Source organism: Echinops telfairi, unplaced genomic scaffold, assembly GCF_000313985.2.
Source record: "Echinops telfairi isolate 266 unplaced genomic scaffold, ASM31398v2 ScPeMD7_2291;HRSCAF=2852, whole genome shotgun sequence".
In the NCBI taxonomy this organism is placed as follows: Eukaryota; Metazoa; Chordata; class Mammalia; order Afrosoricida; family Tenrecidae; genus Echinops; species Echinops telfairi.
In genome coordinates, this window is record NW_022106189.1 from 18,705,630 (window position 1) to 18,722,080 (window position 16,451).

The window sequence follows — 16,451 nt, forward strand, 5'->3', positions numbered from 1 at the left end:
TAAATGGTTGTTAGTTTTTTCAAAAAGAAGAGTCATAGGTCAAATGAGACTTTAATCTCCTTTGCTATTTTGTTAGATATTTCAGGAATATTAGGCTTTAGCGTAGCAGCACAAATACAGGAGATTTTGCTGGGTCTGGGTGGATGGAAAATTTGGAAATATTGCCTCGCACAGGTAGTTTGTGTTCCCAGCTATCTAAGGGTATGTGGGGACCTCTGGTGGCTTAGTCGGTTTTTCCATCATCAATAACTGCATGCTGAATCCCAGGGCAGGAGCCCAGGCAGAGTAGTGGGTTATGCGTCAGGTTGCTAACTGCAACAGCAGTAGTTTGAAACCACCGAGTTTCTCTGAGGAAGAAAAATGAGACTCTCTATTCCCATACAACGTGACAGCCTCCCATGAAGACTTCAGCCCAAAGAGGCGGTTGTTCTATTGTGAGCTATAGGGTTGGTCCAGGTTGGAATGCACTCAGTGGCAGGGAATTGGCTTTCTTGTGGTTTGATTGGTAACGTTGTTGTTATGTGCCCTCGAATCGGTTCTGACCCACAGCAACCCTGTGCATAACAGAAGGAAACACTGCCCAGCCCCGCACCAGCCTCGCCACTGTTCCTGTGCCCGAGCCCGTTGTCACAGCCTCTGTGCCCATCCTTAGCCACATCTTCCTCTTTTTTCCTGCCCCGCCACTCTACCAAGCGTGATGTCCTTTTCCTGGGACTGGTCTCTCCTGACATGATGTGTAATGGGGTGGGGATGGGGGGCTCAAAAAGTTCATGAAAAAATGGAATTAAAGGATAATGAAATCTTTCCATGAACTTTCTGAAGCCCCCTCATAGAAAACCAAGACACAGGGAAGGATGTTCAGAGATCAGCTAGTCAAAGGTTCCCATTCGGCAGCAAAGGAGATTGAGATGCAGAGCATTTAAAGGACTTTTCCAGGGTCTCAGGGCGGCACCGCGGCAGAAGGCCAGGCCTGGTGTTCTCTGGACAACATGACACAGCCCTCTTGGAAAGGACATCTCTAACAGGTGACAACTAAAGTGGCATCAATCCATTAGTCCACATTCCCTGTCAACTGGAGAACAACTTCGGCGTTCACACACTCCTCTGTCCCCATATTTCCCCTAGTCTTCCCACGTCCCATCTCTGAGCTCCTAGCCTGGTCCTCATGGGTTTTCGTCCCCCAGCCCCAAAGCTGCGGCTCAGGACTGATAAAGCCCCTAATATAGTGTGCCTAGAACACACAGCTGCCTAGTGGATCGCAGTTATGACTGGCCACTTACCTCCCTGTAGTCCTTGGTCTTTCTGCCCCGAGGCATGGAGAGCATTCGCAGTTGGCACTTTAAGTGCAGTGCGTGGCACATAGTAGGTACCTACGCTCTGTTTGTTGAATGGAATTGAGCCTCAATTTTTAAAATTTTTAAAATTGAACCTCAATTTTTAAAAAAAATTTAAATGGTGGAGGGGTAATGAAATAGAATGATGCATATACAGCACCTAGGAAGCGACCTAGTTCCTAGTTATCATGAAATAAATAACAGGAACTGGAGAAATTGGAGCTCTGGGGGTGCTGTGGTGAAGGTGCTCAGCTGCTAACTGAGGGATTAGTGGGAGAGAGCTGCGGTGTCCCGTCTCCGTCAAGCTTGCAGCTTTTGAACCCAATGGGGCAGAACTGACGCGGCAGCAATGGGTGTGTTTTCTCATTGGAGAAATCAGATGCAAAGCCAGGTCAGTGTCACTAAATGGGATTTGTAGAGGCTTGACCTGTTGTGTTGTGCATAATTGCAACAACAGCAAAAGAAAGTTATAAACAACAACAACCCCAAAACAATAAAGCCAAGCTTGGTAAAAAGCAAAAGCTAGAAAGCCAATGCTAAGGGTCCAAAATGGCAGAAAATAAATGTCTCAGAATAAGTGGTTAACACTGGGGAAGACAGAGAAGACAAACCATAAAAAGACCGACTGACCTCCCCCACGCCCCCAGGAACACCACCAATTTCCAGAAACGGAGGTAGGTGGAAGGGAGTGGAGAGGGCAGTTCTGAAACAAAGGTCTAAGAAGTTAGTGCTCTACAACGTCCAGAATTCCCTGACACACGTGGACGCACTTCATCCAATAACCCAGGCAAGCTGGGTCTCTTCGCGGAGCTCAGGAAACAGTTGCGAAAACGGAAATGAAACAGGAGGAGCCCAAGAAAAGCCAGGGTTTGGAGACAGCTCTCCAGACGCCACGCCTGGTCCTTTCCCTGCCACATGGCGATTCTGCTGTGGGAAGACGCGTGGATGTCATGATGATGTTGTCCTTGGTGGCTGCCATCATGGTGACTCCACATGCACAGGAGAACTGCCATGGAGGGTTTTCTAGGCTGCGATCCTTACAGGGAGCCCTGGTGGCATAGAGGTCATGCATTGGGCTGCTAACCACGGGGTTGGTAGTTCAAAACCACCAGGCTCTCCTTGGGAGAAAGATGGGTTTGTCTACTTCTGTAAAGAGTTTTCGGCTCGGAAACCCACTGGGGCAGTTCTGCTCTGTTGTCTCAGGTCACTATCGACTGGATGGCAGTGAGTGAGTGAGTGAGTGAGGGAATATCCACACAAGCACATCTCCACGTCTTTCTTCTGAGAAGCCAAGCACCTCACCATTGTTCTCCCTGCCTCCTTTCATATAATGACAGACCATTTTAATGAATTCAGTTAGCATTGCAGACCCTTGACCCAAGGATTGTTATGGAAGGTATATTTGTCTTTCAGTTTTTGCCTGTTCAGGTACCTGATGAGGAAGAAAAGCGAGATCCTGTCCTTTTTGCCCACAAAGTCCGGAATATCATGGCAGAGTAAGTTTCTGTATATGATTATAATCTGCAAGCGATTTGAAAATTACTGGTGCATTGCATTTTACATCATTTTAAGGTTTTCCTTGGGGGCATGCCCCACCACATTTGGGTAAGTAAAAATAACATGCCAAGGAGTATGCCCAATCAAACACTCGATCAATATTGTCCATGGCTAATGGATGATACTTACAATTGTGGGGTTTATTAAGGAAATAAAAGATTACAACTCAGGATCAGAAATGACTCAGGATACAGATCTGTGATCAGCACAGCCTCTTCTCCGCCATGCCTGCAGGCAAGCTTCTCTCTGGCCCCCAGCCTCTCACAGCTCCTGAACCCTTGCTGTCTGACCTGCTCAGACAAGTGTGACCAAGCCCTTAGAGCACTGCCATTCAGATGCTCGGAGGCACCACACTTCCCGAGGAAGCCTCAGCCCGAAGGTGCTTAGCCTTGAGCTCCTGGGCTCAGTCTCCTCTGCCACTGCTGTGCTGCCACTTCTTTTCCACTGCTTATTACTGTCACTCCCCACGTCTAGTGTCCCAGCTCTCAGTCCTGTTCCAAGGAAGTTCAGTACAGAGATCTTGGGTCCAAAAGATGTGTTCCACTTGTGACTCTTCATTCCATGGTGGTAGTGAGATTCTTTTTTGACTTCTGGGATGGCTCATTTTAAGTTTAATGGGGTAGCAGAGCTGACCAGGTTAGTGTCCTATACACCTTATTTGCCTGGCCCTATACCCACAATAGTGCCGTGCATCTTACTTATAATATTAGCAAACATATCCGGTCCCCTGATTGGGCCCCAGGTACCTCACATTTGCTAGTTGACCCCATCATGAGGAGTCACAAAGACTGTGGCTAGAAGGGTCAGATGAAGATGTTCACCGCACCCTTTACCCATGTTGGCTGACATCCTCCTCCTGGCAACTCTGAGTTATGTGAGGACACTGAGGCTCAGAGGAATAAGAATGGACTAGATTTCAAGGGTCTGTACCAAAAATGACCCCAAACGTCCTATGACCAGCAACCAAACTGTTAGGTGATGCTATGTATTATTTTAGTCCCTAAAATATTTAAAAATTTTATTTCCATTTTATATACCCTTCTGCCAAAATATGTATCCATCAAAGAACAACCTAGTTATGGATAGGTGGGGGAAAATGCTTCAATTCTGATGGCACTCTTTAGAATGTCATGTTCCCAGCAGTGACACAGGGAAGTCAAATGTAGTTGCAAGCCTAATCTTAAGATCTGTGCTGGATATTCACAAATCTCAGGCTAGTGTAGAGGGCGCATTGTTGCATACTCTGTGCAGCTTTTCTTTTTAGTACTCCAGAGGGATTTGTTAGCTGCTTATTAGTAATTTTAACAATCGAGTTCACTCTCATTAGGTCCGAGGGGGAAGGCGATAGTAGAGCTTAAGCTCTCCTTTGAGCATGGAAGCCATGCAGGTTGGAAGAAGTGTTTGCCAAACATTGTTGTGTAGCAAGAAGGTGATATCCAGTTTTCCAGATCAGAAATCACAGATGACCAGAGGCTTGTAGAGATGCAGAGCCTATCATACATACAACCACCATTTCTCTGTTTACATAGTACATTAATAGGCATGCTTATTTTTCCTTACAATAACACTGTGAGTAAGTGAGGAAACATCATCCCTACTGATGGATGAGACACTCAAGTTATGTGCCAACTGGTATTTTCGAATTACTTTTCATAAGACTTAAGTCCACTATTATTATCATTATATTTAAGTCACGTAAAAACCTCACCAGCTGCAAAGACAAGTGTGTAGACATTAGGAATTTAACCCAGGGTGCAGCCAGTCAGTGACACAGTAGAGAAATGCATTTCTTGGTCAAGAGAAGTGAGAGGTTCTGGTTGATAATGAATGTTATTCTTGTGGTTAGCTTACTGACTCATAGCAACCCACGGACAACAGAATGGGACAGTCCCTGATCCTGAGCCCCCTGTTCCTTATGTTTGGGACCCTTGTTGCAGCCACTGTTCTCAAACCACCTCCTGTCGTGTCTTCCTCTTTTTCACTACCTCTCCCAGGGACTGGTCTCTCCTGACCACACATCCAAAGCACATGAGATGAGGCTTTGCCATCCTTGCTTCCAAGGAGCCTGCTAGCTGTACTTTTTCAGAGGCAGATTTGTTTGTTCACTTGGCAGCCCATGGTACTTGAAATATCCCTCACCAGCACCATAATTCAAATGCATCGAATCTTCTTCAGTCATCCTTATTCGGTGTCCACCTTTGACATGCATATGAAGAGACTGAACATGCCACGGGTTGGGTCAGGCTCACCTTAGTCCTCAAAGTAACACCCGTGCTTTTTCAGCACTTTAAAGAGGTCTTGTGCAGGAAGTTTACCTAATGCAGATTGTTGTGTGATCCCTTGACCGCTGCTTCCTTGAACATCGAGTGTGGCTCTAAGCAAGACGACGTCCTGGACATCAAGTCTTTAACATAATGTCTCTTTAACATAATGTCACCCATGGGGCCAGTTGTGAGGATTTCGGTCTTCTTTACATTGAGTTGAAATCCGTATTGAAGGCTGCAGTCTTTGATAATTCAACCGCAAGTGCTTCAAGTCCTTCAGTAAGCAAGGTTCTGTCATCTGCATATCACGGGTTTTTAATAAGGCTTCCTCCAATCCTGATGCCACGTTCTTCTTCATATAGTCCAGCCTCTCTGTTGATTTGCTCAGCATTTGGATTGAATAAGAATGGTGAGAGAATACAGCCCTTCACACGCTCTTCCTGATTTTAAACCATGCCATATTCCCTTGTTTGGTTCCCACAACTGCTACTTGATCCATGTACAGGTCCCCTTTGGATACAAGTAAATATTCTGGAATTCCCATCCTTTCAAGGCTATCTGTAGTTTGTTATGGACCACACAGTCCAATCCCTTTAACAGTCAATAAAACACAAACAAACAGCTTTCTGCTATTCTCTGCTTTCAGCCAATGTCCATCTTACATCAATAACGATGTCTCTTGTTCCAAGCTCTCTTCTGAATCGGGCCTGAATTTTCTGTCAATGTACTGCTGAAAACATTGTTGGATGATCTTCAGTACAATTTTACTTGTGTGTAATATTGATACCATTTTATAACTTGTGTGTTCTATTGTGCCTCTTTCTTTGGAATAGGTACAAATGCAGATCTCTCTTGGTTAGTTGGCCAAGTAGCTGTCTTCCAAATTCTTGACGAATAGGTGGTTCTAGTGCTGCATCAGCTTATGGAAACATATCGATTGGTGTTCCAACCATTTCTGGAGCCTTGTTTGTGGCTAATGCCTTCAGTGCATCTCGGACTCTTTCCTTCCATATCACTGGTTGTTGCTCATGTGCAGTCTTTTGAATGGTGGAATATTGAGGAGCTGTTTTTGGTCCAGTGACTCTTTCTGTCTTCTTTTAATGCTTCCTGATTGCGCAATACGTTGCCCATATTTTCAATATTGCAATATTTTCAATATTGAGAAAGGCTGGACTCCTTTCCTGAGTTCTTTCCATTTCAGATATGCTGGGCATGTCCTCTCATTTTAGCTTTCTAACTCTAGGTCCTTGCGCGTTTCATGATCATGCTTTGTTTTGTCGTCTCAATGTGCCCTTTGAAATCTTCTGGCCGGCTCTTTACTGCATCACTGCTTCCATTCCTGTTAGCTAATCTACCAGGAATAGCAAGTTTGAGTCTCCTCTGACATCCATTTTGACGTTTTCTTCCTTTCCTGTATTTTTAATGACCTGCACTCTTCATGTGCGATGCGCTTTCTGTCCTCTCCCAGCTCCTCGGATCGTCTGTCATTAGTGTTCAATGTGTCAAATTGGTCTTTGAGGTGCTTTGGTAATTGAAAAGGGATACACTCAGGTTCTATTTGGACTATCGTGGACTTGTTTTCATTTTCTTCACCTTCAACCTGAATTTGTATATGAGCAATTGATGGTCTGGTCCACAGGTGGCCCTTGGTCTCAAATTAGCTGCTGATATTGAGCTTCTCCATCAGCTCTTCCCATAGAGGTTGTCAGTTTGATTTTGTGTCTTCCGTCTGGAGGAGTCCATGTGTCCCGTCACATTCCGTGTTGTTGAAAAAGTATTTGTGTTTGAGAAGTCATCGTTCCTGTAAAATTCTGTCCTGCGATCTCCAGCTTCGTTTCTATCACACAAGCTATATTTTCCAACTATTATTTCTTTCTCTTTATTTCACATTTTTTGCATTCCAATCTCTAATAATTATCAATACATCCTGATTGCATGTTTGATCCATTTCAGACTGAAGACACCTTGGTAGAATTCTTCAATTTCTGCCTCACTAGCATTTTTTTAGTTGGTGCATACATTTGAATAATCATGGTATTGCCTGGATTTCCTTGGAGGAGGCTAGCTATGAGCCTATCACAGAAATCATTGTCCTTTTTGATGACAGATGTGGTGACATTCCTCATGAGTCTGTCATTTCTGACGTGGGAGACCATGTGGTTTTCTGGTTCGCAGTGGCCAGTCCTGTCCATTTCCGTTCACTGACACTTCAGATATTGATCTGCATGGGTTGCATTTCAGTTTTGACGACTTCTAATTTTCCTAGATTCATAGTTAATATGCTCCAAACTCCAATGACTAATGGATGCTTTCCACTGTTTCTTCTCACTTTGAGCCGTGCCTCACCAGCAAATGAAGGTCCTAAAGCCGTTAGTCCCAAGACTCCACTCCAGCATCGTCGACTCTGTTTTGAGAATGCAGTCTTTCCTCAGTCATATTTCTAGTGCCTTCCGACCTGGAGGCTCATCTTCCGGCTCTGGCTCCGACCGTGTTCTGCTGGTTTCTGAGCAATATTCTGCTCTTTTCACGAGGTGTTCTGTATCTGACCATGTACTGATGCTCTCCAGGAAGTGGTCAGCGGCTAATTCCTTAGCGGTGGACAGCCTATTCCTTCTTCATTGTCTGTTCTTAGTCTGCAGCTCTGCGGACACCTGTTCACGCTAGGAAAACCTCCTGGTGTTTGAAATGCCAGTGACATAGCTTCCAGTATTCCAGTACCACACAAGCCACTGCCGACTGACAAACTGACAGACAGGTGGTTGGGTTGAAAAGGTAGTGTTTTCTGTCTACTGTTGCTTGTTGCCTATATCAGGTCTAATGAACAACTACTACCTATTTGAAGCACTGAACACAGTTTGCCTTTTCATCCTTCTAGCGCTCTGAAAATACCAGTCACAGATCACACCTATGAAGATTGCAGACTGATGATCTCAGCAGGTCAGCTAACCCTGCCTATGGAAGCTGGGTTGGTGGAATTTACTAAAATTAGCCGGAAATTGAAGTAAGTATATATATAGTTTTTCAAATTTCCAGGAGCCCTGCTGGCATAGTGGGTTGAGTTGGGCGGCTATCGCAAGGTCCACATTTCTAAACCACCAGCTGCTCCATGTGAGGGAGACGAGGCTTTCTACTCCTGCAAAGAGTTACAGTCTTGGAAGCCCACAGGGCAGTTCCACCCCGCCCCTTAGGGGCACTATAACTCGGAATCAACTAGATGGCAGTGAGTGGGATATTTTCAAATGACTATAGTTTCATAAAGATTCCCGGACCCCCCCAAACAAACCCACCGCCATCCGATCAGTTCTGGCTCAGAGTGACCCTATAGAGAGGTTCCAAGGCTGTAAACCCTACAGGGGCAGATCGCTTGATTGTTCTGTGGAGCACCTGTTGGGTTTGAACTGCGGTCCTCATACTTTTCAACTCAACAGCTAAGCTACAGCGCCACCAGGGCTCCTTAAAGATGTCCAGAAGAAATCTTAAATCCTCTCTGTGTATGTTCTCTGGTTTTGTCAATGTTCAGCTCCGAGACACACCTGGTGTTTACCAGGGAAGCCAGGGTTTTGAATTTGTTTTCAACTAGCCCATCCAGTTTTGGTGTCTCAAGAGCCGGTAACTTGGAGATGGTGTGTATTGGTGACAGGAAGAGATTAAGAGGTAGCAGCTGTGCATCAGCATAGACTACCTCCCCCACCCCCTTTCCTACCTAGAGCTCTGCCACCTTCTTATGAGAAATCCTGCTGCCGTCGAGCCATCTCGGACTCACGGCGACCCACCTGTGTGTCAACACAACTGTGCTCCATAGGTTTGCAATGGCTGATCGTGTAGGAAGTTGATCACCAGGCCTTTCTTCCAAGGCACCTCCACACTGAAAACTCATCGCCATTGAGTCATTTCCAAATCCTAGTGACTCTAAAGGTTAGGGCAGAACTGCCCCTGTGGGTTTCAGAGACCGTTACACCTTCTGGGAGTAGAGCACCTCATCTTTCTCCTGCAGAGTGCCTGCTGGTTCCAAACTGCCAACCTCACAGCTAGCAGCCCCATGCCTGACCACTCCGCTGCCTGGGCTCCTCAGAGCCTCTAAGGATGCCCTCTCACGATCGGATAGCGTCAGTAGGTGGCTGACAGTGGTGTGAGTGAACAGAGCTCGCACGCGAAGTACGAGCCTGCTTGATTAGCGGCAGTTCTGACTACAGCAGCATTTAAAAACTGCCGGTGTTAATTCGTGCCATCAAGCCCATCCCGACCCATTCCAGCCTGTGCGACAGAGTAGAAATGCCCGGCAGGGTGTTCTTGGTTGTAATCTTTAGAGGAGCGGTTCACAACCTGTGGGTCGTGACCCCTTTGGGGCAGTCAAAAGACCCTTTCACAGGGGTCGCCCAATTCATAACAGCAGCAAAATGACAGTGATGAAGTAGCAACGAAAATAATTTTATGGTTGTGGGGGGAGGGGCGTCACCACAACATGAGGAGCTATATTAAAGGATCACCGCATGAGGGGCATGAGGAAGGTTGAGAACCATTGCTTTAGAGATTTCCAGATCTTCTCAATGGAGCTTCTGGGTAGATTTGAACAGCCATCCTTCCAGTTAGCAGCTGGGTACTTACTCATTGCCCCATCAGCTCCTTATAAACACCCTCAGTCTACCCCTTTTCCTTTGCATACCTAATTAATAAAAAGAAAGAAATCAAGGCAGGAACACTCTTTTGCGTTTTTAAGATCTTATTGAAACGTTAGAAAACATTGCCTTGAGTTGTCAGGTAGGAAAGCCCCCCTCTTCTGTCAAAATTCAGTAATAAGACATTATACCTTGATAACTGAGATATATATACATATATATACACACACATATATATATATATATATATATATATATATATATATATATATATATGTGTGTGTGTGTGTGTGTGTGTGTGTGTGTGTGTGTGTGTAAACATTGAGCCTACCTGCTAAATAACAAAATGTTTGATGGGTTCCCAATGCTCTGGTCGGTTTGAAAAGTTGAGGGGGATCCCTGAACTTGGACACAGAAGAAGCACGTGTTATGTCGCTGTAAAAACAGTGTGGCAGCCAAATCTCTGTCTCTGCTGTAGCCATGAGGCGGAGGTCAGACATGCCGCCACCCTCTGCCCTTTACTTATTCTGACCCCAACCGCTTTGCCATGGCACTTTTCCATGCCGGCCTGGACAGTTCATTGCACTGGCCACACAAAACTGACAGACAGCCCTCACCATTAGGGGATTTTTTCAGGGAACTTAACAGATTACCACAAGCCAACAGTAAGCCACTGGTCCCCATCCACATCTCTCCTCAGCCAGCAGCAGAGACAGCTGGCTCAGTCAGACTTTGCTCACAGAGCCACTGCCAGGTTCCTTGCTCACCCCTGCAGGCGCTGTGTTCCCGGATCCCAAATCTTAGAGCCTGCAGGCTCTGCCCTCTGGGCCCAGCGATCTCTGAGGCTGTGGGGCTATCTACAAGGGTGAGGCTGTTGGAAGCCTGGCCACACCACAGTCCCCCCAAAGCAGAAGCCCAGTTCAGCTCACTTTGGATTTCAAGACACGTGCATGCATCTCTTCCAAGTACCATCTCCTGCGAGTGGCTGCAAGAATGGGCGCAGTCATATGAGCAATGGGAAGGACAGCACAGGCCGAGCCGTGTCCCCAGCGGTTGTGTGCAGTGTCATCCTGTGCCGGAACTGACTTGAGAGCCCCAGGCAGCAGCGTGCCTCTTCCTTTCCTCTCTCTGCCCGCATCCCACCTCACAGCAGTTCTGAGCTGATGGGCTTCCTGCCGCAAGAGCTGGGAGCCCAGCACAGTGAGTCACTGGCTCACTGCTGCCTGCGTGTCCTGAATCCTGTCCCAGGCCGCAGCTGGACACTGCCCCCTGCCAGACAGTGGGTGCAGAAGGAGCAGCAGAGCCCAGCTTCCCACAGACGCCCCTGGAGACTCTCCTTCAGGGAGGAAGGGGACAATCCCCAGATGCTGCCGCCATGCCCATCACCCTCGTTAGTGCACACAAAAGACAGACAGTAGATTATTATGATTGTTTTACTATTCTTTCTAACTATGAAGTGTTAGAAATTTAGATAGTCGAGAGGCGGGGAGTAGGTTAAATATTCAAATTTGCTTTCTTACTTCCTCTTCATGAATCACTTATTCTGTGAATCACAACTACATTGCTGTTGCTGGCTATGTTTTTTCCCTTCAGATATTTGATATAATAAGTTAAAAAAATAAGTGCTTATGTACATATTAAATATAGTTTTAAATGCCTGCTTTATTTTCCTTTCAAATATAACACCAGATATTTTCCCCTTTGATAAATGGATAAGCTATGAGTGGGGGTCGTGGAGGCCTAAGCGCTAAGTGTGTATCTGCACTGCTTTGTTGGTTTAGACTGGATTGGAACGGCATCCGGAAGCAATTGGATGAATATGCAGCTATTGCAAGTGCCTCAAAAGGAGGAAGAATTGGAATAGAAGAATTTGCAGAGTATCTAAAGTTGCCGGTTTCCGATGTCTTGAAACAACTTTTCGCCCTCTTCGACAGGGTATGTTCACATGTTATCTGAAGCATGTACATGTTTTCTGTCTGCAGAGCATAAACCAGTATGTCAGGTGTCAGACGAAGACTGGACCCACGGTCTAATCATTACCCTTTTCACTGTAATAATAATGTGTGCGTGTGCGACTTGGGTGGAGTCAGATCTATTATCTTGTTCTTTTTGTTTGAGTTTTGTTCCTTGGCCTTCTGTAGCATTTCAAAAAGTATTTTAGAATATTCTATTTTCTCTGTTGCCTTTTCTCTTTGAATGACTTTTAAGTGGTGGGTCTGGGGCACACAGTAAATACAACTCACTTTTGGAACTCTGGGTTCTTTTCTACAAGTTCAAGTCGAACCCGGAAGCCTTGCTGTCCAATGGGACTCTATGTCTACACTGGGTTGTGTTTCACATTTCCTTGTTTTCCGTCTTGTCCATTCCTATTGACGTTCCAGATTTACGTCAGATGTCCTTTCCGGCCGGGCACTCGGATTTCCTGGGGCATGTATTGTAATGCCCGTCTTCGGGTGACAAATTCTCTTAGCTTCCCATCATCTGAGCACGTCTCGTTTCACTTTCATTTCAGAAGACAATTGGAGTGGTGCCCGGATTCCTTTCTTTCAACCGATTGTCAGGACCCCACGGTCCCACCACCCGGCGGGCTGCCCTCGGCGCTCCCCTTGGTGTGCTCTGATGCCCACCGGAAGTTGCTTTTTTCCTTCAGAGCTTTTGGAGCGATGGTACCCAGAGTCCCATGTGGTTCTCTATTGACTCCCGGAAAAAAGGTAGTTTTACAAAGAAAGTATAGGTTGGTGACAGAAACCAGGACAAGTGTCTGTCTCTGAGGCTCCTAATCACTGATTCTGTGCTCTCCTAAGTGAGCTATTATTTAGCACGAGACTGTTCAACATCAGTCTTCTATCTGTAGTGCCCCCACCTCTCTTCCCGGCGTTTGCTTGCTGCATACAAATCATCTCCCCTTATCCACGAACTCATAAGGCATCATTGAAGCAGGATTACCATGCAGGGTAAAGATGTTCAAATAGCTATGTTTATGGATTTCAAAATGACAGTGTGCATAAGAAATTCGGTTCCGTCGCACAATTACCATACAACGTGCTCGGTGAGAGCAGTTGCCAGAGTCGCAGTGTGTCGATGAGGCTCACTAATCCCAGTCCAGATGTGTCGTGTGCAGTGACCTGGCTTTCCTGTCCCCTTACTCTTTCACCTTTGTCGAGGAAATGTGGATGATGGGGTCTCACCCAGATGTTGTTAAAAGGCACTCAATGTCACTGCCGGTGACGGTCTTTATTTTATGAGCCAATCTGTTATTTAGGAACAAGGTGGCCTCAGGAATAATTGCAGGTTCAAGGTGTAAGGAGTAGCTCAGGACAAGTTCTTGGTGAATCCTCTAGGCTCCGCTGGCCTGGGAAGACTGGGGTTTTTAACCACTTAAGTTCTCTTCCGTAGGGTCTATCAATGGTGGCCCTGGTCAGAACCATCATTCGTGGGCACCAGGTGCCATGTGGTCTCAGGGGTTCATGTACAGGCTGCTTAGCTTAGCTTCTTCTCTGAGCCTCTGGTTTTCTTGTTTCTCTTCGCCCCAGCCAAGAAGACACCACCAGCAGTGTCTGCGATGCTCCATGAAAACTCGAGGCAGGAAGAAGTAAATTATTGGGCATAAATGTGCAAGGGAGAAGAGCAGAGTCTTTCTGCGAGTTTAATCTGCCATCTTGCACTATGGCTTTGGAAGCCATGCAAGTAATGTGAACTCAGGCCTCTATAAACACGACTCTTTAGCCAGGAAGGAATATGGCGGGGGTGCATAAACAAGGAGGGGAGGGGAGGAAATGGGAAGGGACGAGAACGGACACAGGGGGGGAAGTTTACAGCACAACTCAGATAGCACACTCACTGGATTCTTCTTCAAAATAGGAAACAACAGCCAGGTGTCAGGCCGTCCCAGAGGGCAAGGTGTCCCAAGGTGGTTATGACACCAGCTCTGCCTTTTATTCACAAAGGACAACCGTCAGCGGCCCCATGGTTTCAAGCACAGGCCAGTTTGAGAGAGATTTGGGAGTGGAGAAGAAGCCTAAGGCAAGCATTAAAGGAGCCGCCCCGAAGGATTTGCCACAGTGTCCTCACCTGGTCCAGCTTTCAGCCCCTCTGTCTCCTGATAAGGGCAATTGGGTGCCTGAGCCAGGGCTGTCTGAGCCCCTGCTTAGCCAGGCTCACGCCCAGGCAATTGAAAACTAGGGAGATGTTAGCCAGTGTGGTGGTATGCCTTTTCCCATGGATGCTTCCATCCGCTCACACCAAATCTCAATTTCCTGCCCTTCTGTGCCTGGCGTGGCTTAGCTTTAAAGGTAGGCGTTAAGCTGGCCCTCCAAGAGTTTTTGTTTTTGATCTCCAACATGAGAGTAGTCTGAAAACCGAATGACGAATGTAGCTCACCTCTCTCTCTCTCTCTCTCTCTCTCTCTCTCTCTCTCTCTCTCTCTCTCTCTCTCTCTCTCTCTCTGTGTTATCTCTTTCTGCTGCTCCCCCCACCCCTCCCGCCTGTACTTGAAACACACCGGCATGCCGGGCCTGTGAAGACTTGCCTGGCCTTGAGGAGCCGGATAGTACAGCTGTTATTACACCACGCACAGACCCGGTCCGGGCTGGACCTGCTTTCTTTTCTGTCTCTTTAAGTTGTGTGCTGGGGGAAGCCATGAGGTTCAGTGCCATCACAATTGTTTCTCTCTGAGTAACTTATCTCCCTGAATTCAATGCTTACTGGGGCTGCGGAGGAAGAGGGTGGGAAGAGAAAGGGTGGGGTGTTCCTGTTGCTCTTTAAGTGGCTATCAATTCTTGCGGGTCAGACTGTCCCCAGGAGCCGCTCCTTGTCCCTCTGCGCTTTCTCCTCGCCTCCCTCCCCTTCCCAAAGTGAAAGGCTCATCCTGGGAGAAACGGAGGAGGTCTGCCCGTTCCTATAAGGAGCGACAGTCTTGGAAGCTCACAGGGGCAGGCTGGTCTGGTTTTTGGTGTCATGTGCTTGGAGTTGGTGCTTGGAGGTCAGGAGGGGCCGACTCGCCACTGTTCCCTCCCTCTCAAGAGTGCTTGTCTTACCTACAAAAACATCCCCTCAATTTGTCATTTTTTAAAAAAAAAATTGCCCTTCATGCAGCTCCTGACACGTCCTTTCAGTCATGCAGCTACTGGAGGCAGGCACCCTGAAGGCTCTACAGAAATGTGGCCTTGACCCAAAGCAGGCCGACGGCACTCGCTGGACTAAGCCTTTCCGAGGGTCACTAGGCGTTGGGCTCCACTCGAGGGCAGGGAGCTTGATTTTAGGGTGATCTCAATCTTCACCGTCATTTAACTTTTCAAGTTCTTGCGACTGTGCACTGCCCTCCACGTCTAGGCAAACTAACTGGCCAGATGTCCAGGGGCATTAGAACCGAGCAGAGATGATCCTTAGGCAACGGCTTCTCAACATTCCTCATAAGCCTCCTTTTGATCAGCAGATGTGCCGGGATTTAACAACCCATAACAGAATTAAGAAATAACGCGAGCTAACTCAGCACGAATTCCCACGCAGTCATTTCTGTTGAATGACGATGTCCAGCCAAGTCCACAAGGCCTCGTACCTTTGTTCATTTCGTCCTCCTTGACCACTGCGTCATTGGGCAAAGACCTCAAATAGTTCAGTGAAGGCATGATCTTGATTGCTAGCTGGACAAGTGGGGCATCCACCATTGCTGAAGAGATAGAGGAGCTCCAGCCATATCCTGGTACCCGATCCACAGTCTGACCCAGCCGGGGGCACTTGAAGTCCAACCATCATTAGCTCTACATCTATGACAGATTCAGGTTACCATTCCCTACCACCACACGCAAGTATGGCCACAGCAGTAGGCCCAAGAGGACTTCAAAATGATCAGGGGAAATTCCATTATCTTTTCCTTCCATGTTTTTCACCAGCTTAAAAAAGCCCGCTTGTATAATCGCTGGTAGCAAAGCTGAATTTCAGGGGCTAGCAAACACCGACTTTGGACATATTACAGGAGTGACTAGTCCCTGGAGAAGGCCAACCGGGGCAGAGGGGCAGTAACAAAGAGGAAGGGCTTTGGTGAGCTGGATTGGCCCCGTGGTGGATTGGCAGCCATGCGGTGCAACCTAAGAACGAGGGTGAGGATGGGGAAGGGCCGGCAGAGTTCCGCGCCTTTGTGCGTAGGGCTGCTATGAGTCAGAACCGACCCGCTGGCCCTGGACAGCCACCAAGAAGCCCCTCCGTTTCCTCACTGGAGGCAGAACTGGGTATCAGGGCCTGCACACCTTTGTTGGAGAAGCTCTTGTCGTCATCGTCGTCGTGTGATGATGAGTTGGTTTCAACGCATAGCAACCCCACGTGACCAGAAAGCCGCCCAGTAGGGCTTTCCATTTCCTCTACTGGACTCTTCCCAGGAGCCAAGCGCCAGGCCTTGCCTCCGCAGAGCCATCAGGTGAGCTCAGACGGCCAGTCTTTCAGCTAACAACTCAGTGCTGCTTGGCGTCACTGCCCACCATTAAGTAGATTCCAACTCTCAGGGAGCCTATAGCCAGAGCAGAACCGTCACAAAGGATTTCCTGGACTGTCCTCTCTGCAGGACCACATGGGCAGGTCTTTTCTTCCTCAGAGCTTCCGGTGGGTGTGAACCACCAATGTTTTGGTGGTAGCCCCTGCAGCACGAAGGCTCATTATATCTTTTTGGTTTTGTGCGCCATATAGTC

General features: G+C 47.3%; 1 protein-coding gene across 1 annotated transcript in view; it reads left to right on the top strand.

Annotated features, from left to right (window-relative positions):
• LPCAT2 (lysophosphatidylcholine acyltransferase 2) overlaps window positions 1-16,451 on the top strand; it is a 91,605-nt gene that overhangs the window by 48,952 nt on the left and 26,202 nt on the right. Inside the window, exons 9-11 of the mRNA XM_004704664.2 lie at window positions 2,748-2,830; window positions 8,031-8,156; window positions 11,553-11,706. Of these exons, the coding sequence (XP_004704721.1) occupies window positions 2,748-2,830; window positions 8,031-8,156; window positions 11,553-11,706 (363 nt within the window). The remainder of the gene's footprint in view (window positions 1-2,747; window positions 2,831-8,030; window positions 8,157-11,552; window positions 11,707-16,451) is intronic.